Source organism: Augochlora pura, chromosome 6 (genome assembly GCF_028453695.1).
Source record: "Augochlora pura isolate Apur16 chromosome 6, APUR_v2.2.1, whole genome shotgun sequence".
Classification (NCBI taxonomy): Eukaryota; Metazoa; Arthropoda; class Insecta; order Hymenoptera; family Halictidae; genus Augochlora; species Augochlora pura.
In genome coordinates this window covers 14,748,963-14,776,857 of record NC_135777.1, presented here as the reverse complement: position 1 = coordinate 14,776,857, position 27,895 = coordinate 14,748,963, and the positions used below count along the sequence as shown (strand labels likewise).

The following is a 27,895-nucleotide window of genomic DNA, read 5'->3' as shown; positions in this document are numbered from 1 at the left end:
AACTATTACAATTTTTTGTTTACGCAATGCTAAAACAACAAACAACTGCACCTTGAACTTGAAAACGTATACTGTAGAGTATTATTTAAATTAAGTATAATATTTATGATCATGGATTATTTTATTGCATTGCATAAACGTACTTTTGACGACGATAAATTGGACTTTTTGTTTTAATAGATAGATTAATCAGAACCTTTCTCACTTTATCTATTACAATTCTTTTATAAAATATAATCCGAAATTTATGGACGACGCATCTTCGTGTTACTAATTTCCTATTTTGCACCGAGGTACACCAGTATACCTATGTGCACATAATTATTTTTGATTTCTTAATCATTATCTAGAAAGGTCAGATATATATTTATATTATATATATATATATCTTTATCTTTTGTATCTTGACATTATATTTCTTTAATCTCTTTGTATCATATATAAATTAAAGCGATTAGTAGCTTCGAAAATTCACTGTGTATTTGGCTAAAACTACACAAGCATTAATCACACGTTGTACTTTGTAAAATGAAGTGATAACAAGAAAATGGAATTGATTCTATATGAAATTTTATGTTGTGATCACAAGCTCAAAATATCATGTATTTTTAACTTATTACAAAACAAACCGTTTCATTTGCAATAATCATAAATGAAACCCATAATTTAAACTTGTAAAAAAATTCTTAATTTATTTTTCCTAACATCTATAGTATTTTCAGAATTACAATATAAATATTTCTTTGTAGCAGTAAAACAGAAACAAATCTTTTTCCATGAAAAGATAAGTATAGCGGTGCCAAAGTTTCGTTACGTTTAAAATACAGATTTGTTTTTCTCTTCGTGTTTTTTGTATATATGTTACAAGTGTTATGTATGTCGTAAAAGTTATTTAATAACAATTTTCAATAACGCAATTTCTAAATATAACTATCTACAAAAAAGTAGAAACAAATCTTTCTTAGAAGTTTTTCTTTCAAGATCCTTTAGAAGGAACACAATGATTGATCTTTTTAATGTTTGCAAATACCATTCGTAATTGAGCAACCTGTTACTACATTTTTTCTTGCTCGGTTTTTTGAAGAATAAACTGATTATACATCATATTACTTTGTACAGATGGATGTATAATATTGTAAATTTAAACTTACAATAGTGCTGTAAAGCTTTAAAGTCCATTTAATTTGGATTTACAACGATTTAATTATATTTAACTTTTACATGTAAGAAAGTAATATTCTTTTCATTTTAAGCAAAATTTTTTTTACATTACAAGGTTATTATACAATACGATTGACTCTAATAATTATAACATTTTTTTACCTCACTGACATATTTTCTGTACACAAAGTAAAATGATGATGCTTTATCAAAAAAATATGTTCAAGTATCACATGATTATACAATTTTATCATTGAATAAGTAAAGCTTTTTTCTGATGAACTCGAGGTTGTGCCCACTCTACAAAATCATCTATCAATACAGGCCAAGCTCCCTCTTCGTCATAATTACTCATATCAGGATTGATCATAAGCGCAAAATCTAATAACAAATTCCACGTATCTTTTGGAATTGATCTCTTATGATGTTCCTAGAAAATAGTATTAAAAATATTTAAGAATTTCTGTCTTTGCTGTGATATTTTAGTGATTCTAAATAATTCTTTTCAAATTTCTACCTGTAAAAATTGACACCATAATTGCAGGAACTTGAATTTGTCATCTAATACAATATTCCAATAAGCAATTGCCATATCGAGATCTAAACCCTTCTGTCCTGGATTTTTTGCATAATTGAATGTAAAATGATAAAAATCCTTAAATTTGTGAGGATCTCTTAATTCATTTTCTAAACTACTTAAACGAGCTTTTAATTTATCTATACTGTCCACACTGAAAGAACAATTTCAATTATTTTTTATTTTATATACTATGTAAAATTAGCACTGATATACTATACAAAAGAAAAAAAAATATAATAATTTTGTTTAAATTACCCTAAATCCATCATGCCATTCATAAATTCGTCTTTAGTAAATTCACACTGTGTTTCTGCTCTAAATTTCCAAGCAATAATTAATACTAATTTACTCTCAGGGTTTAAACCTAAATCGTCTAAAAATTTCATTATTCCATCTGCGGTGATCTTGTCTGGTTCATTTGGATCTACATTTATCACCAGATTACAATAAGATGTAAAAATTTATGATATTAGAGAAAATTGATATGATAAACATATTGATTTACATACTAATAATGCAAAGTATTTTATGTTTACCTTGATATCGACTGTACAATATTTCCAATTTCTTTTTGTCCACCGAAATTCTTGGCTCTTTATAATAAGCCTCAGGATTTTGAAAATAGTTGTCACTCGCCAAATCTAGCTTCCAATCATTCTGTGCTAAACAATATATTGCTGTTTGTTCTCCAGTTTGTGTACAAGTGATGAATTTCTTTACTTTGTCCCTTTGTGAGACCTTCAACTTATTCTGCAATGAGAATTAAATACCAAACTTCAGTACAACAAAACCTTGACACAAATATGACATGGTCAGTGACAAAAAATTATAGTTCATTTTTCGTTTGCACACCATCTTGGACAGAACTTCTCGACACAAGCCTATTTATACATAGTCTCAGGGTTTTCGTTACACTGACGTAGACCTCGAAGAAGATATACAAACAAACAAGACTTCGTTACGTGTACAAACGCTACGATACTTTGCGTACAATTCTATCAAACGAACATTTACAAATTCAATGATTTTCGTGTGTCACTGATGCATTTCATAAACACTCAACAACATAGGACAGTATTATCTTCTAATATCGTCTAATTACAATGTATAATGACAAACCGATTTGTATTTCGTGCAAAAAGAATTGTTAACATCAAAGATCCGATAGGTTATTCGGATGTTCTCGTTACTTCCTCGTTAACGCCCGCCAAAAGATAGTGTTACGTATTTGGAAATTAATCTGCGAAGATGGTTACACAAATACAGCAGAGAAATTCGCGATGGGCTCACCATTTTAGCTAATTTTAGGCCCCCGAAAGCCAAAATATTATTTCCTTTGCACTGCACTTGACATGAACATGCGCACGTTCTGCAAAAGCTCCGAGAAATGCAAATAGACACCAGCAGCGGAGCTAGGAGCAATGCCACCAGACGTTGTCAAAGGAAAACTATTTCGAGGACAATGTCGCGGGTTTTTTGAAACGGAACACGTTTAATTTCTCGAGCCGCGCGTTTTAGCGCGGGGCTGGTTAAAAAACGAAGTATGTAATCATTAAGAGCACTGCGTAATTTAGTTCGGTCGTCAGTGGCATCAATTCAGACTTCTTTTTTTACGTGTTGTTCAATTGACAATGATCATGATATCGAAGTTATTCTGATACAACAACAGCATGTTGTCGTGAATCCTAGACCAGTACAAATAAATAATTGCATTGTGAAGTTGCAAGGTTGTAGTATGCTGCTAGTCAAACGAATAAACGTCAACGCGTAAGTGCAACAGTAGTGACATAGATGTTGTTTTTGAATTGTTAACCTAAATGTTGTTCATGCAATGGATGCGATGTTTCCGCAATTTTGACAACTATCATTCTGCATTTCGACCTAACACGAATCTTATTGGAAGTGTCTACAACAAACAAAACGAATTCGTCAAGCCTTTTTTAATAATGCTTCTGCAGTGAACGTTAATTATGATCGCTAGGAAGATGAGTGGAGAATGATTCCTTTGTGAGGTTACTGGTTGATGATGCTAATCGAACTTACCCGGTTATTATGTATATTATCGGTGAGGAATGCTTTATTATCGTTATATAATTACATAGTTTTATTTTTTACATAGTTAAGAATCGTATATTTTAATTGATCTCTTCTTATTTTTATAGAAATGCACCAATTGATAACAAATCAATCTCACAGGCTTGAGGTTTGAGTAATCATGTATAATAGTTTATTGTAATAGTTACAATGGGGGGAAGCATGTTAGAATTCATTCCATTGTACCATCAAAATGGAAGTGGAAGAGAGCTGCGGCATTGGATAACACATATAAAGTTGTCCAGGATCATTATGCTAACTTCTGCAGTTTTATTTATTGTACCATTATTTACTCATTACTACTTGTCAAAGGTGCTTATTACCCTTAAATGTTTATAAATAATTCTTGCATACTGTTAAAATATGTTTTGTATTACAGGTAGAATCTGATTCACCAGACAGAGACATTTATCGAACATTTTCCACATTGGAAGCTTTTGAAGACTTTACTTCTATGAAAGCTTCTCAACTGAAAATGAGAATTGAAGAGCTATTACGTATTAAAGTTTCTGTAAATAATGAGCTTAGAGATTTGAGTGCTAAGAGACAGAGGCTTCAGATGGAGATCAATAGTTTAACTCAAAAGATAGATGAATTAAAACAAGAGCTGCTTCATCAACAAACAGATCTTGACCGACTGAAAATCAGTGTAGAGCAGGCACAAGTAGCTCAGAGGGAAGCTGTGGAGAGGAACACGCCAGAATTGGCACCTCCTAAGCGTATACTAATGGATTCTGTTCCTGTAGTACTACCTAGTCCTACATCACATTCCTGTAAAATGTATAATTGCTTTGACCATAGCCGTTGTGCATTAACAAGTGGATTTCCAGTCTATTTATATGATCCAGATCAATACTCTGTAATAAATCCGGGGTGGGATGTCGATGGATTTTTAAAAACTACCATAAAACAAACACTGGGTATGCAGTCATGTGATTATTAATACTTTTGTACATTACAAGCTAAGGTATATGTTCTTGCTTAATAGGATACAATCCACATCTTACTGGAAATGCAGCTGAAGCTTGTATATACATATTACTGATAGGAGAAGTCCACTCGAGTGAACAGAAGGATAAGAAACATAGGAACCTCATAGACATAAAAAAATTGCACGGACTTCCTTATTGGGGCGGAGATGGCAGAAATCACATTTTATTGAACCTTGCACGTAGAGATCTGTCTGTAGAATCTGGGAATATTTTTAGTGGTGTAGACACCGGCCGAGCTATAATAGTGCAATCAACGTTTTATAGAAATCAATTTAATGAAGGTTTCGATTTGGTTGTTCCACCTATTTTGGGACCTCCAGGTGGCGATGTTTGGCAGGAGTGTGCTCAAATGTTGCCAGCAAGAAGAAAATATTTGTTGTCTTTTCAAGGAGAAATGAGATCTTCGAGAACAGCGACCATGGCAAATCAAATGGATGATACAGACATAGATTTAGAGAGATTATCAGTTGATGAGAATAATCTTGATGCCTTCATTATTCAGCATCTCAAAGAAATGAGTACAGGAATGACCTTGGATAAATTCTTTATTCAGTTTGAGTGCATACCAGCTTCAGAGAAGAAAAGTCTTGTCGAGATTCTGGATTGGTCTCTATGTGGAACTGATTCGTCGAGGAAAGCTATTTTACGAGATTCTACATTTGCTTTAATTCTAGCTCCTAGCAATGCTTCTTTCGTAACGACGTCTTATATGCAAGCTAGATTGTACGAAGCATTGCGATCGGGATCTATTCCAGTGTTTTTAGGCGGTGATCAAATAGTATTGAGTTACAGCGAGGTAATCAGTTGGCGTAGAGCTGCAATATTTTTACCCAAGGCTAGAGTAACGGAAATGCATTTCCTGCTGCGCGCCGTACCCGACACTGATCTTCTGAGTATGCGTAGACAAGGCAGGCTGATATGGGAACGTTATCTAAGCACAGCACAGGGTGCAGTAGATACTATTGTTGCAGTTATTAGAGATCGACTTGGTATACCTCCATTGCCAGCTCCACAAACTGCCAGTCCAAGTGTCTTCAACGAAAGCTTCGTGGTAAGGTCTACCGTGACAATGTCTGATCTTTTAGTGTCTTTAATTATTTTATATTTCCTAAGCCTTTGAAGTCTGATGCCATTATCGCTGAGCCAGAAGCGGAAGAAAGTTTGGGTCCTTTGGAACCACCTTACCCGTCCCCTGCTTTCAAGAGAAATTATACCACCATATTACTTCAAGGCCATGAGATCTGGAACGACTGGGTGGATCCATTTTATTTGTATCCGCAGCTGCCTTTCGACACTGTTCTTCCCAGCGACGCGAAATTTCTTGGTAAATAAAGCGTTGCACCTGTTGCAGGAGAAAACTTTTATTGGTATTGTATAAATTGTAGGATCTGAAGTGGGATTCAGACCAATTGGTAAAGGCGCAGGGGGTGCGGGCAAAGAATTCAGTGAAGCTTTGGGTGGAAACTATCCAAGAGAACAGTTTACAATCGTGATGTTAAGTTACGAACGAGAACAAGTCCTGATTAACTCTTTGGCACGACTTTATGGATTGCCATATTTAAATAAAGTTCTCGTAGTATGGAACAGTCCAAAATCGCCAATGGAAGATTTAAAATGGCCAGATATTGGAGTTCCAATTCATGTAAGCCTTAACATTCTATACGAAAGACTCTTCCTACTCAAGAGTGAAAATTTGTTTTATACAGGTCATAAAGGCGTCGAGGAATAGTTTAAATAATAGGTTCCTGCCATTTGATGCTATCGAAACAGAAGCTGTTCTTTCAGTGGATGATGATGCACATTTGAGGCATGACGAGATTATGTTTGGATTTAGGTAATACATTTAAAGTTCTCGTTATTTGACTTTATGAAATTAAAATAATTATGATCTCTTGATATCTGTAGAGTGTGGAGAGAACATCGGGATCGTGTAGTTGGTTTCCCTGGTCGATTTCACGCATGGGACCAGAATTACCATAATGCATGGAACTATAATTCTAATTACTCATGTGAGTTATCAATGGTCTTGACTGGAGCCGCGTTCATTCATAAACATTACACATATCTGTACACTCATTGGCTACCACAGGCCATACGAGATAAGGTTGATGAATACATGAATTGTGAGGACATTGCTATGAATTTCCTTATATCTCACATCACAAGAAAACCACCTGTTAAGGTTAATAAAATATTATCACACGATATGTTCCACATTTATTATTATAATTGATAAATAATTTCCCGGTTTTCTGTATTTTCAGGTCACATCACGTTGGACTTTCAGATGTCCTGGCTGTCCAGTTTCTCTGTCGGAGGACGATACCCATTTTCAAGAGAGGCACAAGTGCATCAATTTCTTCTCTCAGGTAAGTATTTTTTAAAAATCTAATAGAATAATTTAAAAGTTTTTAAGTATATTTTTTATTTTAATTTTTAATTTTTGAGTATTAATAAGTGGATCCGCATGCTTCTTTTTAGAAATATGGAAGTATTAATTTATTATTTCAGGTTTTTGGATATATGCCTCTCTTAAATACTCAGTATCGAGCTGACTCGATATTGTTTAAAACGAGGATACCGCACGATAAACAGAAATGTTTTAAATTTATATAGAGAACTAATTTTTACATAGGTAAATACCTAGTACATGGTCACTTGATAGAATTTACATGGTTTTGATAAAATTTTGACTGAATTGATACACTGTCTCCTACGGGGTATGCCATGAAGTAAATATCGTAGAGATTTTTTTAACGCTCTTCTCTTTTTAATTATATTTTTTATCATTATTACATTGCACATCTTAAAGAAAAATTGTACACAAATTTATACGTCGCAAGATATATGAAACAAAATGCAATGAAATTTTTTACGTCGTTGTATGTATAAGTTATTATACTAAACCAATTTTCACAATTTATGGTAACTTATGGTAAATTTGTTTATATTGAAAATAGACCGATTGAAAGCATGAAACATCGAGCACCGTATACGATATTATGATTCATATTACACACCTATTGATGTATGTAATATGAATAGATCTGCAAGAGCGATATGAAATGCATTATAATTTATTTAAAATAGGACCAATACAATAAAAATAGTTACAGTTACATACCAGATGCATAATCACTACAATTGTAAATAACAGTAGCTCATGTAAATACAATGTCACAAATTCTGATAATTCAAAATCACAATGCTGTTGAACGATTAACGAAATACACTTAAAATTAAACATTAAAAAGTTGTCCTTGCGCTGAAAATCTCATTACCAATTTATAGCACTGTCTAGATAATTTTATTCTAGAGTCTTATTTATAGAAGTTTGCTACTCAACGTCGCGCCATTGTATCGTGCCAAATTTTTATTAATTACGATCCTTATCTTAAGTTAATATAACATTTGGTTATACCGTAAACATTAATATTTAATTGCGCAATACTCTTAAAGACTATTTGTACATATACGTATCGCACATCATTTGATCTTGTATGATTTAATACTTCTATTTTTGACATAATTAAAATAATAAAACGCAATCGTATGGGTGGATGCACCCGATTACTATTGCTGCGTGTAAGATAACACTACTTTGTAAATTTGATTTTCTACTAAAAAGCTGTACACCCAATTGTATGTAGAACCAGAATCAAAGTCAGGTTCACATTCAAAGAGACAAATATAGATAATATTTATGATTTCACAGTGAAATGTACTCGTCACGCTGCAAGAAATAATTAATTGGTGTTAAAGCCGTCTGGTTTAACATTAATTCAAATGCGATACCGACTGTCTGTAAAACCCGAACACCGAGCATCTCTGGCTTTGCTCCAGGTATCATTAATCATGCGTGCCCGTACATTGTGTATCATAAAAACGGATACATGAAACAGGTTGGCAGAGTCTATTGGCGGCAGTGGTTGGCAGGACTATTTTAATATTATTGTCGTTGATCGATCGACGTTTAATGGCCAAGCAGTCGAGAAAATTAAAATAAAATTTCTTAAACGGAAGATTCTACATACGAACTAAAATTAGTTCGTTACATTAGATTTTTGTGTTCGGAACATTGTCTGATCGAATAGACGTTAATACTACTTTCTCTACTTTTACTTTATCGGAACGGTTAAACAAACTTTCATTCATGTTAATACAATATGGAAACTACGTTGATTAATTGTTGATTCCATGTTGATGTCTGATGTCCATGTACGTATACCGCTTTCAGCAAGTAGATCCGGGCGGTCTGATCTAGAACAGACCAATTTTACTGATCCGTCGCGGCGATATCGTGCTTTTACTACTGGAACGAATAAATTTCACGTCTAATTCATTTGCGGAGGTGAACTTATGACCATTACAGAGCGTTGGATCATCAGTCAAAGCGAGCTGTTTTTGTTTTTCCACGAAACCGGCAAATGTGATCAATGCCGATTGCCAACTCCCTGTCCCCGATGTTTCATTCAAACTTTCTTTATCTCTTGCTAAGATTCTTTCTAATTTCGGACGTAGGCGCCGCCGTCGTGCGAAATTTAAATTATGGACAGGAATTCGACAGTCCAGAAGTTTTTACGAGTGCCGGTTGAACTGTGGATTTGGTAACCCGGTCCAAAATTTGTCGGGGTGAAATTCGGGCAGCGTACCAACTCTGGCAAACTTCGTCAATGTCATCGACTGTTACGGTTAACGTCCCGGAACAGCGTAACGAAACGGTCCACGGACTTCCTGGTGGTTTTGCCAATAAACTAAATACCGTCGGTCGTTATCAAAGAAGCAAACGATTCAACGAGCATCGACGATAACAACGACCGTATAGTTCATAGTTTCCCGGGTTCAGCGGACAGGGGCGGTCGCTCGATAGCGTTCGAATTCACCGCCAGAACGAGACAAGTGGCACCGTTGCGGCGGTGAACCCCATTGGCCTATAGCTCGATCAATACGGGGTTTTCCATGACGTAAGTGCGGCTTGTGGTCCTTATTGGTTCGGATGTACGCCGCATCCCATTATTTATTAAGACCGCATGAATGGGCGCTTCTCGATGTATCTGAACGCCGATTCTCGGCTGGCACTCGCGACGCCACGCTCCTCCGGCTATCGCCCAAGCTACCCTTTACCCTGAAACCAGAGAGACGGTCGCGGGTTCGTGGAAAAATCCACGGGAGTGCGCGGTGGCCGACCAGTGTCCTCTCGGACGTCTATCTCCCCTACCTAGGTCCTGGCACGTCCACGAGAAACCAGAATTCGTGCAGGCGAGTAGGGTAGTGGTCCGTAATGGACAAACAGGAGACGGTGGGAGGGTTAGCGGTTCGCGCAACTGCGGTCGTGGACTGAAAAGAGGGAGGGAGACAGACAGAGGAGGAGAAGGGTGTCTTCCGTGCGTCGAAAGGCTCGGACTCTCCGGTTCCTCGGTTAGATTATTTTCGTTTGTTGATGGTCGTCGATGGTGGCCGGACCGAAACGATAGCCGGGGCACACGGATTCTCTCGCCTGGGGCCAGGACTCCGGGATCCATCGCGTGGTGGATTCGAACAGGAAGTCGATTCGCGGCCGGAAATTAGCCCCCTTCGCGGACCGGTTGTCTCGTTTCAGCCCGTTGCCGAGGAGGAGGAGAGAGGGTCGGTGGCGCAGAGAGAGCCGTGGTGGCGAGCCAGGCGCGGAGAAAGAGAAAGAGAGGGAAGGTAGACGTTGTGCCGAGGGAAGGGCGAGGTAGATAGGACCAGATATAGAAGCCGGGTAGAGGGAGAAAGATGTAGGCGAACGGTGGCGGCGGCGACGGAGTGCGGAACCGAACGGAGGGGGGAGGGACTGGGCACAGGGTGGTTAGAGAAGGAGAGAGAGATCGAAGGGAACGGGAGAAAGACGGAGAGGCCGAACCGTCAGTGAGAGTAGTACCAATCGCGGAGCGTTGACGGACATAAGCGCGCTAGGGGTGTGGAATAAGCTCATTCGTGTGTTGTTCTTGCGTCGAGCGTACAGAAGGGAAACGCTGGAAACACGGAAGTGAAGGAGTATCGTTCGTTCGGCCATAGTCGACCACTCGGGCCCCGTTGTTCTGGTGCACGCGTGTGTAATCAGTGCGAGAGAGGGATATCGGGCAGCCGTCGCCGCAGAGAGAAAGACGGACAGAGAGAACGAGCGAGCGAGAGCGAGAGGGAATACGAGAGAAAGAGAGAGCTAACGAGAAAGAGTGAGTGAGAGAGAAAGATAGAAAGAAAGGGATAGTAAGAGAGAAGACAGAAAGGGAGAGAGTGTTGCTCGCGATAACACACAGAGAGTAACTGGCTGTTTGTTAACCTGACGAAAATCGTGAGGATCCATACTCTTCAGGAGCTCTAGGATCGCCCGAGAGATCGAAGGACGAGGCCGAGCAACTGACACAGGAGCTCCCCTTGATCGACGGTGGTGCTCGTACGTCTCGGAGAACCTCGAGGACAGCCGGTCAGCTGGGAAAACGGCTCTCTCGTGGGTGTGGAACGATCCGGTCTAGGGCGATTGATTGTGTGGGTGTCGCGGTCGCTGCAGAGACGTCGAAAAGCGCCATCGTTGTGTCGGCCGCCACGTGAATCGCGGCCAGTAACGAGTACTTGTGGCGTTAAATATCGTCCGGGACCGAGACACACGCATACGTGGCGGGTGATCTAAGCGCGAGTGCACGGGCACCCGGCCATCGAATGAGTCCGTTCGGTAGCTAGCGAACGTCCAGAGGAATCATCGCGACGAACTGTGGACGGACTGGACACTTCCGAGGCGCTTGGATCGATTCGATATCTGCTCCTGCCGAGACGAGTTCGATCGTCCGCGTCGATCCCACACCGCAGCAGCAGCAGCAGTAGCAGCAGCAAGAGGAAGGGTGTTTTCTTACCAACAATATAAATAAGGAGAGCATATATCCTGTGACCCGTTTTCCCTGGAATCGATGAGATTCCGAAAAAGAAGCCGAGCGACAACCCGCAGGAACACGACCACGTAGCCATTGCCACAGCGTTTCGGGATTGGTCAGGGTTAGGTGGACCCATCTGGTCCGATCGCTCGGCCGCGCGGAAGCCTCGGCGAGGCAAGCGTTCCACCTGGGGGGCCCTGGGGTGCTGTGTGTGTGCGTGTGTCGGAAGTGTGTACCAGGGAGGCGGTGTGTGTCCCCCCTGCAAAGTTCAAGAACCCGGGACCAGTCGGTGTGTATGGCAGAAACGAGCGCAGCAACGTCGGAGTCACCCGTGACCCGTTTTCCTTTTCAATCGATGTATTCGTGAACTGGGCCGCTGGCTCGCTCGAAACCTCGGAAGTCGGCAGACGTTCCCGAGAGTGTGCCGCATGGGTCGGAGCACGGACACGGGCACGGGCACGAGCACGGGCTGACCAGAGAACGAGCCCGAAGCAGGCAGAAGAGAAGAAGGCCAGCGGGAGAGAAGGAAACGGTGTGTCGGGTAAACAAAACCGGGGGGAATCGGCTGGTAAACGGAGTTCGGGGCGACGCGGGGGTGAGGGTGCTCTCTGCGAGTGCACGCGTACTTCGTGGCAGCAAGAGAGAGTAGGAGGTTGCGCGCGTCCTAACCTCGCCGTCACCGACGCCGACGCCGCCGACGCCGCCGTCGCCGCCGCCGCCGCAGCCACCGCCGCTGTCACCGCCGCCATCATCGTATCGGGGACGCGAGGAGGAACCTCGTCGAAGGTCGCTTTCGAGGAACACCCGGGCACAGCCGAGCGCCGTTCCATGAAGCTGGCTTTGAGCGGAGGACGTGCCACGAGGACGGAAGAGAGAATGCGAGGACCTCCACACAGCCTGTGAACATGATTTGTCATACAGATGCGGCCAGTGGTAATCGTACGACGAGAGACACCGACGACAAGGACGCCGACGGGGACGACGATCACGGAGCCAGCAGCGGCATCATCATCATCGGCCAGCGTCGCGTCGATGCCACGGCGAAGCTGAACCATCGCATGAGAGCAGCCAGCCTCTCCTCCTCCTCCTCCGGCGACGATAACGCGCGAACGATAAAGCCCACCGTGCTCCGTATCGGACAGCCGAGCCTCGTACTCATCGTGAACGTTATCATCGTGATCGTCATCATCGTCGTCGTTGCCGTCGACCGACAGACAGTCCCCCGTGATACCAGTCGCGCGGACAGGTGCGCCAGCTCTGAGCACCGATCAAAGCAACGCACGAAAAAGCAACACCGGACACGACCAGACCTCGGTCCAGCGGAGGAGGGCACACCGTGTTGTCGCGGCCAGCTGGTACGATTACCAGGTGTCGGATGACTCCCTCCGTACCACGCAGCATTCCCGTAGTCGTAGAAAGGACGCGATATCCCGTAGGAAGGAGCGTTGCCGCGCGGCGAGCGAACCTCGTCGCGGCATCTCATCGGCGGCGTCGTCGGTGGTGCGCCGGCCCGCGCGTCGCGCTAAACTTCTCGCGATTAGACCTTCCCGTGCACGTTCCTATCTTACGTCCGTGATGGCGGCTGTACCTGATATGTCGCACCTCACCCCCGAGGAGAGGAGCACCATCGAGGAGGTTATGATAAGGCAGAGGCAGGAGGACGAGAAGGAGAATGAGATTATGAGGTGCGTACCTGATAATACCTCTCGCAACCCGCAATATCCACCGGCCGATTTTAATCTGTCCGCGATATTCGAATGCAAACTATTTTACGAATCCAACTTTGTACAACTGACTTTTTATCTCCTCCAGCTATCTAACTTATCTTTTCTTTTAATTTACTTTCACTGAACATTTTCCGTTGATTTCCAATCACTGATTGTTTTGGTACTTTCCCAAGTTCTAGAGACTCGTTCAGATTTATTCCGAGCCGGTTGTTCATTGTAGCCAGACTGTGAAAGTTGGTACATGCGCGGCATATAATCAAAATAACCATTGCAATGAAACAAAAGATTTCGGCCAATTTCCAATAAACATTTCTTGTCCTCGAGTTTCGAACGTACGTAAAAGTTCATGTTTTAACATTGAGACACCGCTTTTCTTTGTGCAATTCACTATAAAACAGGTCTTTTTATCCTCTCACAAAGGTGCTAAGATTCAACGAATTCGCATGTACACTTTACATCCGCAGTTTAGTCACTCTTTATTTGTTTCCCGAAAATCGAGTTTCGGTAGCTGACGATCGAAGTCAGTGCTCACGATCAAATAGATCGTTCTCTGGTATTTCTCGTTAACGAAATATCGACGAACATTTACCGCGAGCCGACTGGGAGCACAATCTTTTGCAGTTTGTAAACAGTAGTAGAAAGGCCTTTGCGACCAAGGACTCCGTGCTCGTGGCTTCCCAAGAGAATGAATAAGTAAGCGTCGCAAAGTCAGAGAGCGGTCGCGTCGGCCAGTAGTACGAGACCTCAATGGTCAGACGGCAGAGAGTCAGAGCCCACGAAATGTGGAGGAACGGTCACGCGTCGGCGATCGGAATTACTGAACGGAGGAAACGATATCCGATCGATCCGGCACACGTATTTCTTGACCAGCAAATTGCCGTTGCCGTTGCCGCAAGCGCGTTCCATGTATTTTCTGGATTCACCTGCTCGGCTAGTCCTTGACCGCTTTATATACCCACCGCATCTTCTCCTATTTAGGTATTCATCGTCGTGCACACATCGTCGCGGACGATTATCCTGGCTGGTTCGCGCCGCGAAATGAGAATCCGTCGTCTAAAGCCCTGCCAGCGATCAAGCCGCCAGCTTAATGATCTTCGTCGTTTCGAAAGCTCGGATTCGTTCGCCGTGCCACCGAACTGTCGATTCAATCGCCTAGGTCCAACGGCCTTGACAACTCCCCGAGCAATTAGAAACTTTAAGAACATAGTTCGAGACACGTTTCGTATTCAGGATTCATTTTCTTGCCAGGGCCCACCGTCGGTCGCTGCATTCGATCTTTAATTCCGTTCTCGAGAATCCTCTCTGTTAAAAGACACGCCTCGACCTCCATTAATCCGCTACTTTCGAGACTTGGAACTCTGTTCTGATAAACGATTTGCAACTTCTTTTGGGGACACTTTAATGCACTGTATAAGCATGTGACACAGCGTTGATCCCCTTGGCTGTATATTGCCATTTTCCCGCCGGTGTCTTCAAGCCACGAGCATCACTTTTGCCAGCTTCCGTGGCCCCCGGATCAGAGCACTGCATTTCTCTGTTCGAGTCAGCCAGGTAGCTAGATAGATGATTTCTCCGGATCAGAGACCGTGGATTCTAAAAGCGTCGTTGCACCTGGCCGAGCCGGGGGGTGGGTGACGGATGCGACAGCTTCCCTATTCGCATGCAATTACGGTTGCCAGAGGTAGGGGTGCATAGGCAAGGCTAGGCTAGGCGTCGCCGAGGAAAATGGGCGCTGTTCTTCCGAGGAAGGCGTTTTATTGATAGGTTGTCGCTGATGGAATACGGGGACGTGAGAAAACAGTCCCGACCAAGAAAGAGAGACAACGACCGTGGCCGTCCGAGGGGGTGGTAAAAGGGGACGTAAGGGGGTCGGGGACGCGTTGGATCGAGGAAACGATAGACGGAGAGGGCGAACAACGTCGGACTGAGAGGGACGAAACGGAGATAGAGTAATGAGGAAAGCGTGCTTCGCCATACCGATGCGAGATCGTGTAATGTGGACGACAAGTACGTGTAGGGACGCATGTAAAATGCAAGGCAGCGTGGCGGCAAGCTTGACGTGGCTCGGTAACGAGCTGCTGCAGTTGCATAGGGTATGCATAGGGTATGCAGGCTACGGCCCGTGGATGGAGTGTAAAAGAGGCTGGATTGGCACGGTAAATTCTTGGATGGTGAAATATAGAGGGTGGCCCGCGTTTCACTAGCTCCGCGGGAAACTTCCAGACTCCTCGTCGAGGCAACCTCTCGTCCTGCGCGACACCGAAGGACGACAAGATCAGTCGTCGAGCGACGCGAACCCTTTGATATCAAACGGTAATTTTAGTTCTCCTATAGAGCTGTGTCCCGCTCGCGTATCGGAAGGCGATCCCGGTAAAAATAGACGGTAACCTTTCAATCCCTGCGTGCCGAGGCTATTTCGTGCACGCGTGCAGAGCCGGCAACGTTGAATCCAAGGGATTCACACGTCCTTTTTTACGACTAAAACCGCCCACAAATTAATACGAGCCTCTAGGCAACAATCGCTTCGTCAGCTGACCATTTAACATCTTCCTCCGAGAGGAATCTTTATATTCTTTTGCCGAAGCCTGAAAAGTAGTCGCGGCTTCCCAACATCTGATCTTACTTTATATGTGTTTTTGGCGCTTTCTTCAACTATAAATAATTTATCATGTATTTATATTTATCTTAACCCGTTAGCTTGTGTTGCCATTTATCCGTGACGATTACACTCGCCAAAGACAGCTAACCCGTTAAAAAGTATATATACTTTGATATTCTTCGTTAAATTATGTATTTGATAAATGTATTCTATTTAAGCAATAGATGAAGAAAGTAGAACATGAAAAGTATAATTTCAGTAACTTACCCAAATTCCTAGCAGAAGAGTAGAATTTTACGTCGATTTTGAGAGATGCGAATAATGTTCATGTTTAGTAGAATGCGTTCATAATTTTCCTTATGAGCCTCGGTCGATGTTACCTTAAAGTAAGATTGATTTTTTTATGGAGATACATATGCCCTATGGTCGTGAAGAGCTTAAGACATCGTAGAATCGTGCACGTGCAAAGATGATCATCTCTCAATTGCCTTAGAAACCAAGCCGTAGAATGGTACACTCAGTCCAAGATATTTCTCAAAATCAGACCGAGCTCCCCGCCAGCTCCTCAGACCGACGCGGAACACATTTCTGATAACCTATAGTCCGGATTTATTTCTGGAAGCGCAATCCAGGTCTGAACGCGTTAACTGGTCGCGGAGGCGGACACTGTTCGCATAACGTCAGGAATAATTCTTAGAAGAATCTCTCGAAGGAATGTTCCCTCTCCCTAGAAGGAATATTACGTTCCACGGGGCTCTCCGGACGAGAAATCACCCCGTATTCCCAAGGATCTCCTTTCCGAATGACATTTATTCTCGCCGGTCTATTCCTCTCGGCGCGAAATCCTGCGAGTCGCACAATGACGAACGGTTCCGGCGCAGGGGCGGAAAAATACCGAGCTGTCGGAAGCTCCGACGCATCGCGGATAAGAAGAATTCTTTGTCGATCGGCCGGGGAGAGAGAAAAAGGGAGAGGAGGGTGGGGGCTAGTGTGGAAAGCGTAGCGCCCAGCCCGAGACCGGCTCGGATTTTGCAGGACACAGGCGTCTCGCGCGCGCGAAATCACCGAGGTGTTCGTTAAGTAACCTACATTTCTCCGCTCGGTTCTCCGCTTTTGATCTGCCCCTTTGTCACGGACTGCCGTGTACGTATATATATATATATATATATGTATATATTTATATACATACCTATATATTTTTCGATGTATACGCGTGTATATTATTTTTTTTCTCGCGTGACGGATACCGAGCGAACGCCGAGAAGCCGAGCCATGCTCTTTCTTGCTCTCTCTCTCTCTCTCTTTCTCTCTCTCCCGATCGGTGCTCGCGTGCGCCCGCGGCCGATTATTGGTAAAGTAATTAGAGGAACGTAGGCGGACACGGTGTACATTGTGACATGCCGCCGCCGCGACCTTTGTCTCGCGATCGGCAAACTCAAGATTTAGGTTACCGCTTTGCGACTGTTCGATGCAAATTTCCGCCGCGAACTTCATCCGACCCGCCGTGGTTAATAGGGCCGCGGGTTCTCTTTCGCCGACTACGGTGCTCTCCTCTCTCCTCTCCAAAAATTGAATTAGAAAGGTAACGGCGACCTTCGTCGATCCTCGTAATTTCTTGCCATTTACGTGACAATTTCCTCGGGAACATCCTCTAGCTTTCTACGGATGCAGAAACGCTGTATTTCAGCTTCTCGAGTGTAGCTTAACGATTATTGTTCCCAACCGTTTAACAGTGCGACGATTATAATCAATTGATTCTTTCCATATCTGAATTCTCCCGCGTAAAGAATACTTTAGGCGTCGTCATTATAAAACGGTACGTCCACGCACAGTATCAATTTAAAGCGCGATCGCCGAAATCGAACTATTCACGAGTCGAAACAGTTTTCGATACCAAAAGCGAAACTTTCTGGAAAAAGTGGACGGAAAGTTGTTAGACCGTTGCGAAAAGGGAATAGGAAAGTTAGACCGTTGGTAAGGGTAGTTGAAACCAGAAATGACTATTGTTTGATCCACTTTGAGTATCACATATGTATGTCTATCGATTAAAACGGTAACTTTCTTGGTTACTTAACGTTATACAATGTATTAACTTCCTCAACACCGTTGCGAACTGTACAGCACGTTCTCGAACCTACAATTACAATATCCTTTTTGTAAAACAGACTATAAAATGAGACCTTTTTCACCCCATCGTAACTAGACAAAACATTGTGGATCAAATTTATAACATAAGACTAAAAGAACTTAAGACCAACGGTATATTATTTCCATCTTACTGAAACTTTTCGAGGTAGAACGAGTGTCCAGTTTGCATGGAGATCCGTAACCATAACATCCACACACTGGCAAGCATAATTGATCGGCAACGCGACGTCCATACGTTACGAAACACCTTCGGTAACTACCCTCTCGGTAGGAAGTTCCATCTGCCGTTGGGGTGGCCGGGTAGATAACGATCAGAAGGAATCCAGCCCGTTCTGGTCGCTTCCTGTGTTCCAGGGCTGGAAGTTTGAACCTGCCGGTGCCAACAACCCTTCGGTTATAGCTTGGGAAGTTCCGTACACGCGACCTAGAGACCGAGACTTCCGGTCGGAGAGCTCTAGACCCGTGCCAAGTGTTCCCACATTCCTCCCGTTCCCTCCGTGCACCGACGCTAACCTACTTGGCTTAGGAATCGCGAGTGCCTGGACCTTCTCGCGGTGTCCTTTCCCCTGTGATTACCTCGGTTAACATTGTTTACGAATCCCCTTGGCGGTAGCTTCCGCCCGGACTCCAATGGCGAACGTGTTCCGCGCAATTAGAGCTCTACTTTCTTTGACGAGGCCAGCTATAATGCCCGGGAGAAACGATTCCCGAGTGCAGAGGCGTGGATTGTGTCCCCTTAAAAAAAATTATCTTCGTGCTCATCAGCTTCGCCCGGCTTTTGATGTTTAAATGAGCGATCGTGTCGGTGTTGATGGAACCCTGGAACAATTTTTTCGCAAAAGTTCCGAGGCTACCGAGCCCGCGATCGCCCGAGACTCTCTAATTAGACGCGATCTTCGCCCGTAGGCGATCGATACGCGAAAGTCTGGAAAGGTGGCAAAGGCGTTCGAGTTTCGCTGGCCAGGCGAAAGACGTAGAAATGTCCTAAGCCGGCGGCAACGGCGGCGGCTAGAATAAATCGATGGCATCGGTCACATTCCATTCCAGTTCAATTACCCCGCCGATAAATTGACTTTCCCCGGTATCAAAGCGTGACCGGTTCCCCGGCTCCGGCCGCTCACAATCCTATCTTCCTGCCGCTAATTAACGAATGCTCCGCCGCTTATTCCCTTCCAAGGGCCGGCGAGAAATAAATACGATCTCTGCTGTTGACCTTTCGAGGCCTCGATTGGCTCCGCATACAAATCTGCGTTTTATACAGGGAAACAGCCTCCAGTACTCCGACCTTTGGGTTGAAAATTGCTGGCACAGATTTCCCGGACTCGATCGAACGGGCTCACCTCGGGTTTAGGTTTTAAAACTGGCCTGAAGTTCTCTCGCAGCAGAGAAATCGGTGTTTCTCCGGGAGAACAAGCTCCGAGATTTAGGACTGCGGCGTGTCTTTTATTAATTAGCCACGGGGACTTCAGAAGCGCGTTAATAAGACACTCGAGCGTCCCTGCATGGATGCGAAACACCGCTTGTTTCGCTCTTCGGGCTCCCTGTTCCTCCGAGATTTTTTCGTCGTGAATATAATTGACGTTCCCCGTCGACCATCCGTTCGATCGTTATACAGTCCGTTTAATAGAAGTCGAAAGGATGCTAGAGTTGCCGGAGCTACTCTTCAACGTAAAATGGCTCGCTCGTCCCTCGACTGGCAGACAAGTGGAAACGGTTTCAGTCTCCGCGCAACGAATTACTTAGGCCGCGTCGTCGTTACCTGTGCCCAAATGAAATCATATTGGGGGGACAGATGAAACCGGGCGCGGAAGTGGAACGTGCGGTAGCTGCAATTTACACAAAAATCTCGATGAGGCCGGACAGCAGAGCCTACGGAGCCAGATATTATTTTACTTTTTCCTCGCGACCGTGCTGGGCAAATACTCCACAACATATGCATGGACATTTTCCAACGTCTCTCGCGAATTTCAAACGACTGTTTCTTGTTTCAGAAAAAGTTTGATCAATTTACTGGGTTCGTTGGTTTTACACTACGAGTTGTCATGGATTAATGACGTATACGAGTTTATAATGATAAAGGGGTCGTCTATATTCATTAATATTAACAGTATTTTTGTTTCGTTCTCATCTGACAGAATTTTCTAGTGAACAAAAGACATTGTAACAGATTTTTTAAAATATTTTTTTTCGTTCCTTTTTTTTTTTACGTAGCTGAGAGAAATTTTATATAAATATTCGTCGTCTATCCTATGGTAAATCTGGCGGCAATTTGCAATCGCTCTGTGAGTTACGATTTTATGGAAGAGTCTCGACGAGTCAGTGACATGTGAAATATTGATTAAAATCTGATGAAACGTTTGGTATAGGAAGCAGCGTTTACATTACCTCTCAACCGGATGTGTTGCTTTCCGTTTATCTAGAAACACGTAAATGGACGGGAAATTGAACATACATTATCGTTTATTCGGTTGCTCGGGGATTTTTGAAAATTACTGCCGAGAGAGATATCTAAGTGACTCTTATTTTCTGCAGCAGATACGGAAAATCTTTATCATAATTTCCAGTCATTTAGAAAGCATAAATGTATGAGGGCGCGTAGTTTACACAAGAATGTACGGAGGCTTGAACCGTCTCAAAGAAGCTTATCCCTTCGCATAAACAATCCCGGCTAACATGAAACAATTGCATCTATTTAGTCGGCTCGGAAGCCAAGAGTTCCGTCAGAAGTTCGCGGAAATCCGAGTGATTTCAAAGTTTGTAGCGATCGGCGTCAGGTTTGAGCGTTCGAGTCAACGTTCTTGGCCTCGTCAAACGTTTCCTCGGCGTTCTTCGAAGTAAGGTCGGCGGTGGGGTGGCCGACAGCGTGATTCGCCGGCAATAAAAGTGGCCGAGCCCAAAAAGTTTCTCTCCGCCGTTTAATTTGAGAGAGGTTCGCCCTCCGAGGTTTCCCCGGCTCGTTCGTTCGCGACGTTCGAAGTAATTCGAAGCGTCTCGAAGCGAAAAGCTTCGCGGCGGTTGAAGGGAGTACGGGTTCTCCCCGGGTTTATTAGTTGAAATATCGGCGGCGCTTTGTTCCCCGCGAACTTTTCCCCGTGTTTCCAGCCGGCGAGGGTAATCATTGCTCGTTGTTTGCCCACAGACGAAAGCAGAATGAGGTGAAGGTCCTTGAGGACAAGATACGGGCCTGCTCGGAGTTGTACAAGAAGGCGGGAGTGGAGCTGCATGCCATGTGTCACATATGCATGAAAACCAAGTTCGCCGCCGGCGCCGGCCACACCTGCAACTACTGCAGCATCCGGTGCTGCGCACGCTGCGGCGGAAAGGTCAATCTACGGTCGAACAAGGTACGCCCGAGATTCGGAAAAAGTCAGCGCGAAGGAGGGACGAAGGAAAGGAACAGCCGCGAACGGGCCGACCCTCGTTGCCACATCGTTCTCGAAGCTGCTATTCTAGATCGAACGAAATAACACTGTTGCGCGGAAAAATTCCGACGCCCGGGACTCGGGCTGAATAGAAGCAGCCCTTGCTACGCGCGCGAGGCTTGAAAGCTGCTGCTCGGGTTACGTAACACTCCTATTCAGCCGGTTGTTTAATAAATAGTAAATTCTCACGTGTTACGCGAACCTGGGAGATTCAGATTCTTATTTTCGCCTCTGGAATTTCTTAGATATTCGGTGAAAGGGCAGTTCGCGTTGTTATCTTTAGCGTCTGGTCTTATTGATCTGTAATGTGTGTACAGGTGGCTGTTCGAATACCTCCGTCTCTTATGCATAATTTAACATGGTTAACACGCTCGCTGGCTGTGTTCGTTTCGAGAAGTGTTGCAACTGTTGCCACGTAAGTGTACCTTCTTCGCGAGATACTTGACACGTGGAAGGAATATTTTTGTTCGTCCGTGATCGAAAGGTTGCGCCATGTGTTTCAACTTTGTCTGGAAAATCTGTTTTCGTAACGCATAAAACGCTGAAATGCCAAGAAAATTTTACCCCGATAAAAGATTTACAAATTAATTTTCATTGATACGAATGAGCAACGCTGCTGGCGAACGTGTTGACTGTCAATTGTGAGCATGACATGTAGATACAATTTTCGAAGGCAGGAAAGACAGCCCGTAATCCGGTATTTTTCTTTTAATTATGAGAACCACTTAAATTTAGGGAACAGTGACACTTTGAGGGATCACCGGTCCTACTTGCCGTCACGTCGACCGCGAGCAAAAAAGATTCATTACCTAAATGAAGGGATCAAAGCGAATCCGCTATGACGGAGGGGCGGGAATACCGGTGACATTTCGAGGTTCGAGAAAGATTTGATATTTCAGCTCGACGAGAACGTTCTCGAGTTTTGTGAAAGCAAACGTAAGGGGAAATTATGCAACAGTTGACGTTTAATCGTCACTTGTGCGAAGAATCGCGAGTGGGCACTGTTATTGGTCGGTCATCGAGGGGTCGGCGGGGCTGCCGACTAACTGGATACGTCACTGATCGATAAACGAGATCGTCGATCCTATATACACGCGAAGGTCCACAGCGGGCGATGCAAATCAATGTTTTCATAGCGTGAAAACTGGAGTCACCCAGCTCGCCCTTTATCGATAACCCTAATCAATGAGGTTACAGAAAGAACTACTATCGTCAGTTACGAACCCATATCTTGCGGCCATTGTTAGAATCGAGAGAACTTTTGGCTGTTGGTTCACACAACCAATTTTCCATTTTTCAAGATTTTCTTCTTAGCTACAGAACAAAGTACTACATTGGTATTTTGAACATAGTTTCGTCGAAACGTTGACAATTTGGAACCATTAATGTAAATTTTATACGTTTTCAATAAACGTAGTCATAAATCCTACTGCATGCTTCATCAATTCGTTAAAGTGTCAATTCATGCACACTTGGTTAAATCTCGGTAACTTTGTTATCGGATAGAAAAAAATCGAACGAAGCATTTTTTAAAACCCCATGGGTGTCGTTATCGCTTCACCGACAAACATAGCTGAAACATGATTTCTCTAGTAGAAATCGTTTATAAACCGAAATGCATTTTCCCGAGGAACAATATAAAGCGAATGTTAAAATTAGAATTATACCCTTCTATTTATTGACATTGTGGGACTGTGGGCGATTCGAAATAAAATTTTAACAATTAAAATATTATTCATTATCTTCAAAATGTACGAAAACCAAAAGCTCGATATAAGTTTGCAAAAAAATTTTTGCTTCTTTAAACAGCGTAAATTTATATTATAAGAAAACTCTAAAAATTCTGACGCTTATTTACACATTTGCAGACATATTAAAAGCTTTATGGGATCATAGCTTCTAGGGTTCATAATTCGCGCACTCTGTTTAAAGCCCAGTCATCCGAGTTCTAGCCATAAGCTGCAAAGACCGAAAATCGCGTGATCCATCGCGAACGCGTTGGAACACAATTAAAAAAAGGCAGGATGCAAGCCCCAGCGGCGATTGTTCCCCGGAGAAGTCCGCAGGCGCGGGTTTCAGCTGACCTTTCAATATCAATGAGACATTGAACGCAGTTAATTAACATAATTAGCCGGAGCGTTGGTTACGATGATTGCGGGGGCGACGCGAACCTTAGGAAATGTCAGCGTCGATCGAGAAAGTTCAAAGAGAGGCCGGGTTGTTCGGTATCACCATGGAGTATCGGGGCCAGAGCCTTTCGCAAAACTCATCGTTTTCGTGGAAATAACAGCGGGAACTCGGCTAAACGTCGCCGAGCGATCGCGATCGCCGGTTTCACGAGTTCCGGGGACTAGATACAATTCTGGTAACGGTGCTCGCGGAAAATAGTGCGACCATTCATCGGGTTTTAGTTCTTCGGGCTTCGGTGGCCAAGCGCCTCTGTCTCGAAATTACGAAACCACGCGATGAGACTGATTCCGAGAGCGAATCGCCGCCGTTGGAAACGTCAACTTCCTGGAAACAATTAAGGGCAGCCGTATCATGAAAGACGATAATCGGGGGTACGCGTATCGCGGCGCACGCCTGAAATACGTGGAAATAATTGACCTATTGCGAGCCCCTACCCCCCGCCATTCTTCCCAGCTACACAAATTAACCCTTATCGCGGACGCGTGTACATTGCGTCCGTGGGCGTAATGCCTTCGCTAAATAACCATCCAGCGAATACGTTTCCCATTTATGCGTCGATATTCCTTGAACCGATCGCGCAATTTTCAAAGGATTTTCATCAATGGGAATGGAACTACGTTCCGGCACCGATGCCCTTTTTATTTCGTTGCATCCCTTGTCTTTGATTACGAAACGCCATTTACATCACGCGCACGGTTTTCCTTCTCTTTAGTCTATTCTATCGCCGTTATTTTAACACTGGCTCTTCGACGAGTCACAGGAACCGCGGTTCAATTTTTGATAAAAATAGCGACAATCTGTTCTTAAGCTTGAATTTTTAACATGGCCAAGGATAAAATTTAATGGATGAACAAGTCTTATGAATTTCATAGTTGCTGTACAGATTTTTTTTATCAAAATTGTGGTAATGTTTTCTCTTACCTGTTTTTTCTAATCCGGCCAACAGTTGTCAATAGTTTTACAATCACTTGCGAGTGTAAAAATATCATCTGGAAGTGCAGAATTTGTGTTTGATTGACGTAGAATTTTCTTCCTTTCGTTCCTCGGTTTTAAGATTATTATTCATTCAATATCACAGTTTCCCGACTACGACCGTTCAAGATTTTTATTCACGGAAAACGGAAGAATGAATTTTATATTTATCAATTTCACAGATGCAGCAGATGCATAAATAAAATTGTTCATGTTCTGAGAACGTAGAGATGATAGAGATTCGAATCTCTCGCTGCGTTCCCCGTGTCGCGATGTTCTTCTTGCAAGCATGAGCACTGGTTTCTCGTCGGTCCAGGCAATTTAACTTCGTTTTTGAAAGCGCCATGTATCCGTAACCAAGAAATAAGAGCGGCCCGGGACCCGTATAGCGAGTATACACGCGCGTGCTCCAACCGGCAAGTGGCGGTATAATAATAGAAGCAGACGCGCGCGGAACTTCGGCTTACAACTTCCTGCAAGTTTATTGGTTTTCGTCGTACTTTCGCGTGGCTTAAGAAATGGGGGTTGCTCGCTCGTTCGCCCAAAGGCGAACCGCTGCTTTCACCATCGTGCACAACCCTTCTCCTTTTTGCGTTCCGCGAGGAGAACAACCGGGCGATAACAATTTAAAACCGTCCGCGGAAATGGCTCTTCCCTTGTTTCCTCGTAAAATTGTCCAAATCTCTGCATCCTAAGAATTTATTCGATATTTTTCGTCGATCTTTCTGCTGTATGTACACGCTTTGATTTATAGACATGCGAATTTTACTCTGGAAATATAAACCTTCCGTTTTTAAAAATTTCGTCGGATTGATATGAAACATCGGAGAATATAATGTTCATTTCTTCCATTACAGTAGAATCCCGACTATCCGAGCTAAGTGAGTGACATCAATATTTGGTTAACAGTTACTTAGATGGAGTGCCAGACTGAAGACGGTAGAATAGAACAGTATTTCGATTATCCGATTCTTCAATATCAGAATGATCTATTATGCAAATACTTTTCACATGTAATCAGCTCGATTTGTGGTAACCCATATGCAAGACGATTTCCTGTGCAAATTAATAAAGATGAAATCTGGCACTGTAGTTAGGTAACTGCTTCATTACCTGAACAGCCTTGTTACTCTGCGAAGCCCGAATAATCGAGGTTCTACTGTACGGTAAATTGTTTTGCATACGGGTCGCCTTGGATTGAGGTGATTAAATCTGAAACGTATTTGGATAATAGAGAGTTCTGGCATTGCTGTATAGGATAGTCTAGGTTCTACCGTATTTGAGTTTCTAATGGGTAATTTAGTTACTCTTAGTTAGGGGTTAAACCTAGTAAACGGTCAAATATTCAAATATTAGTTACAACAGCTTTCCAGCCATCTCCTGCTGTCCCGAATTTGCAACCTAGGTGCTTACATCTGCTTGTAGCTTGCATCTGTTTATAATGTGCGATACGTTAATTAAAAATGACTGTCCAAAAGCTCGAAAAAATCCGGGTAATCGTGGACCGGATTCAAACTGTCCCGTGCTGTTGGGGCAAGTCGGCCGTGGCGGAAGGGTTGAAAAGTTCCCGGAGGAAATATTAATCGCGGCTCGCCCTTAACTCGCCGTGCCCCGAGGATTCCAATAACCATCCAGTTCATAAAACACGGCCGAACGAGCGTTCAAACATCTCATTTAATATGCCCGAAAATATACCGTGAGCCCGTAAGGGGTTTGGGGGGGCATTGGGGTACTTTCGAGGGCGCGTCGCCGCGGCTGATCCCGCGCACCAGCTACACCTACACGTTTCTGACCCCCCTCCCCGTCCGGCCCGTCCTGCGCCCCGCGGGGCCACACGCAAGTACGATGATAAACGTCACGAGGCGCGTTACGACATCATCGATCCGGGCTCGTACGTTTCCTCCTCGCCGGAGACCAGCCCGCCGTGTCGCGACGCTCCGCAACCTTCGCTTAATTACGCCAGTCCAGGCCGGAGGAGGGAGGGGTCGTTCGTGAAATTTCAGGGCCCGTACGGACCCTCCTTGAACCTCCGTTAATCGCTTCCCGGGCCTGGCCGTTTGTTCGCGTCTCCGTAGCCTCGCGATTGCCGACCGCCAGTTTCGCGGCAAACCTCTTTACGCTATCTTCCTTCTTTTTTTTTCCCCCGTTTGGTCGCCGCGGTGACTTAGGCTGGCTGCGTGGCAGCCTATGAATGGGGCGCGTCCCTGCGTGACGTCACCGACCGTACAAGGGTGGCGAGGGGCCGAGTCGGGGGCGGGAGCGAGGAACAGGAATGAAGCGCGCGGGGTGGTCGAAGGTGTGGGTGGCCGTGGATGAATGTTGGGCGGCGTGCGGGCTGCGCGGGGACAGGGCGGTCGACGGAAGGGGGGAAAGGGGGAACGTGACGCAACATATTGATCTAAGTTTCGTGGGGAGGGTTACAGTCCACGATAGGCGGCGGGCAGCCAGGGGAGAGAATGGAATACAAGGTGGCCGGTGAATTTACGTTTGTTCGTCGTTTGAACGCGGTTGTCCCTTGTTTGCCGCTCGGGGCCCACCGAACCGGGAACGGAGTGGCCCTCGAAGCGGAGCCGTTCGTGGGCGGCAGGGCTCTCTCTCTCCGTGCGGAGACGAGCGAATATGGATCCCCGGCGATGTTGCGTCGGGATTAAGCGAATCTGGAGCGGCTAGGAGCTGGTTTCTCCTTGGTGATTTTTCGACGAATCGTATCGATCCGTCGGAATCACAGAGTAGGCTGCCACGGGAATGTCTTGAACGGAGCATCCGGAAACAAATATGCCCGCGATCGTTCCCGGCCCCCTCGCAAACCCGCCTTCGGCAGGCACGCGCGTCACCCGATGCCACGTCGACATAGTTCGCGTCGCCCATCGAATTATGGCAATTTTCGATTAATGACTCGCCCGTTCCGAAATTGCTGAAGGTCCGGAAGGCAGCCAGGCACGCGGAGGTGAATAGCTGCAGAGGTCCGTGGGACGCTGCCGTGGCCTGGTCCAAGGCTGCGCGTCCCCGACCCATTGTGCGCTCGCCCGTGCACGCGTGTATCTCTGGTATTTATGTCAGGGGAGCACGGACTGACGGCAATTCTAATCGAACGCTGTCCCGAGGAAGTATCTTTCGTTC

The 27,895-nt window shown here is 44.4% G+C and overlaps 3 protein-coding genes across 9 annotated transcripts in view; 2 read left to right on the top strand and 1 right to left on the bottom strand.

The window, feature by feature from the left end:
• Positions 1–458: 458 nt before the first annotated feature.
• Sccro (defective in cullin neddylation 1 domain containing SCCRO) lies at positions 459–3,183 on the bottom strand. Its single transcript, XM_078183189.1, has 5 exons — positions 3,032–3,183; positions 2,278–2,491; positions 1,997–2,165; positions 1,679–1,892; positions 459–1,591 (listed from the first exon to the last, which is right to left on the bottom strand). Exons 1-5 carry the CDS (start codon positions 3,032–3,034, stop codon positions 1,412–1,414), a joined length of 780 nt encoding a protein of 259 aa, XP_078039315.1. The 5' UTR covers positions 3,035–3,183; the 3' UTR covers positions 459–1,411.
• Positions 3,184–3,296: 113 nt separating this feature from the next.
• On the top strand, positions 3,297–8,589 carry LOC144471290 (exostosin-3-like). Its single transcript, XM_078183187.1, has 10 exons — positions 3,297–3,806; positions 3,904–4,147; positions 4,215–4,755; positions 4,824–5,878; positions 5,941–6,151; positions 6,213–6,469; positions 6,534–6,661; positions 6,733–7,009; positions 7,092–7,196; positions 7,339–8,589. Exons 2-10 carry the CDS (start codon positions 3,986–3,988, stop codon positions 7,441–7,443), a joined length of 2,841 nt encoding a protein of 946 aa, XP_078039313.1. The 5' UTR covers positions 3,297–3,806; positions 3,904–3,985; the 3' UTR covers positions 7,444–8,589.
• Positions 8,590–9,292: 703 nt separating this feature from the next.
• Positions 9,293–27,895, top strand: part of Rim (Rab3 interacting molecule) — a 105,334-nt gene continuing 86,731 nt past the window's right edge. For 4 of the 7 annotated variants that reach the window (XM_078183179.1, XM_078183180.1, XM_078183177.1 and 1 more), the window contains exons 1-2: positions 9,311–13,402; positions 21,331–21,535. In XM_078183179.1, the coding sequence (XP_078039305.1) occupies positions 13,293–13,402; positions 21,331–21,535 (315 nt within the window). In that variant the 5' untranslated portion in view covers positions 9,311–13,292. Of the gene's footprint in view, positions 13,403–21,330; positions 21,536–27,895 lie in introns of all 7 variants that reach the window. The other 3 variants (XM_078183182.1, XM_078183178.1, XM_078183184.1) reach the window with 2 other exon arrangements.

Bases quoted from the DNA above. Each gene is read 5' to 3' on its own strand.
- Sccro (XM_078183189.1), bottom strand. The intron at 1,893-1,996 runs GTAATTTAAACA...TTGTTCTTTCAG, and splicing joins AATGGCATGATGGATTTAGG to TGTGGACAGTATAGATAAAT. The intron at 1,592-1,678 runs GTAGAAATTTGA...ACTATTTTCTAG, and splicing joins TATGGTGTCAATTTTTACAG to GAACATCATAAGAGATCAAT.
- LOC144471290 (XM_078183187.1), top strand. From the start codon at position 3,986: ATGGGGGGAAGCATGTTAGAATTCATTCCATTGTACCATCAAAATGGA. The intron at 5,879-5,940 runs GTAAGGTCTACC...ATATTTCCTAAG, and splicing joins TCTTCAACGAAAGCTTCGTG to CCTTTGAAGTCTGATGCCAT. The intron at 6,152-6,212 runs GTAAATAAAGCG...TATAAATTGTAG, and splicing joins CAGCGACGCGAAATTTCTTG to GATCTGAAGTGGGATTCAGA.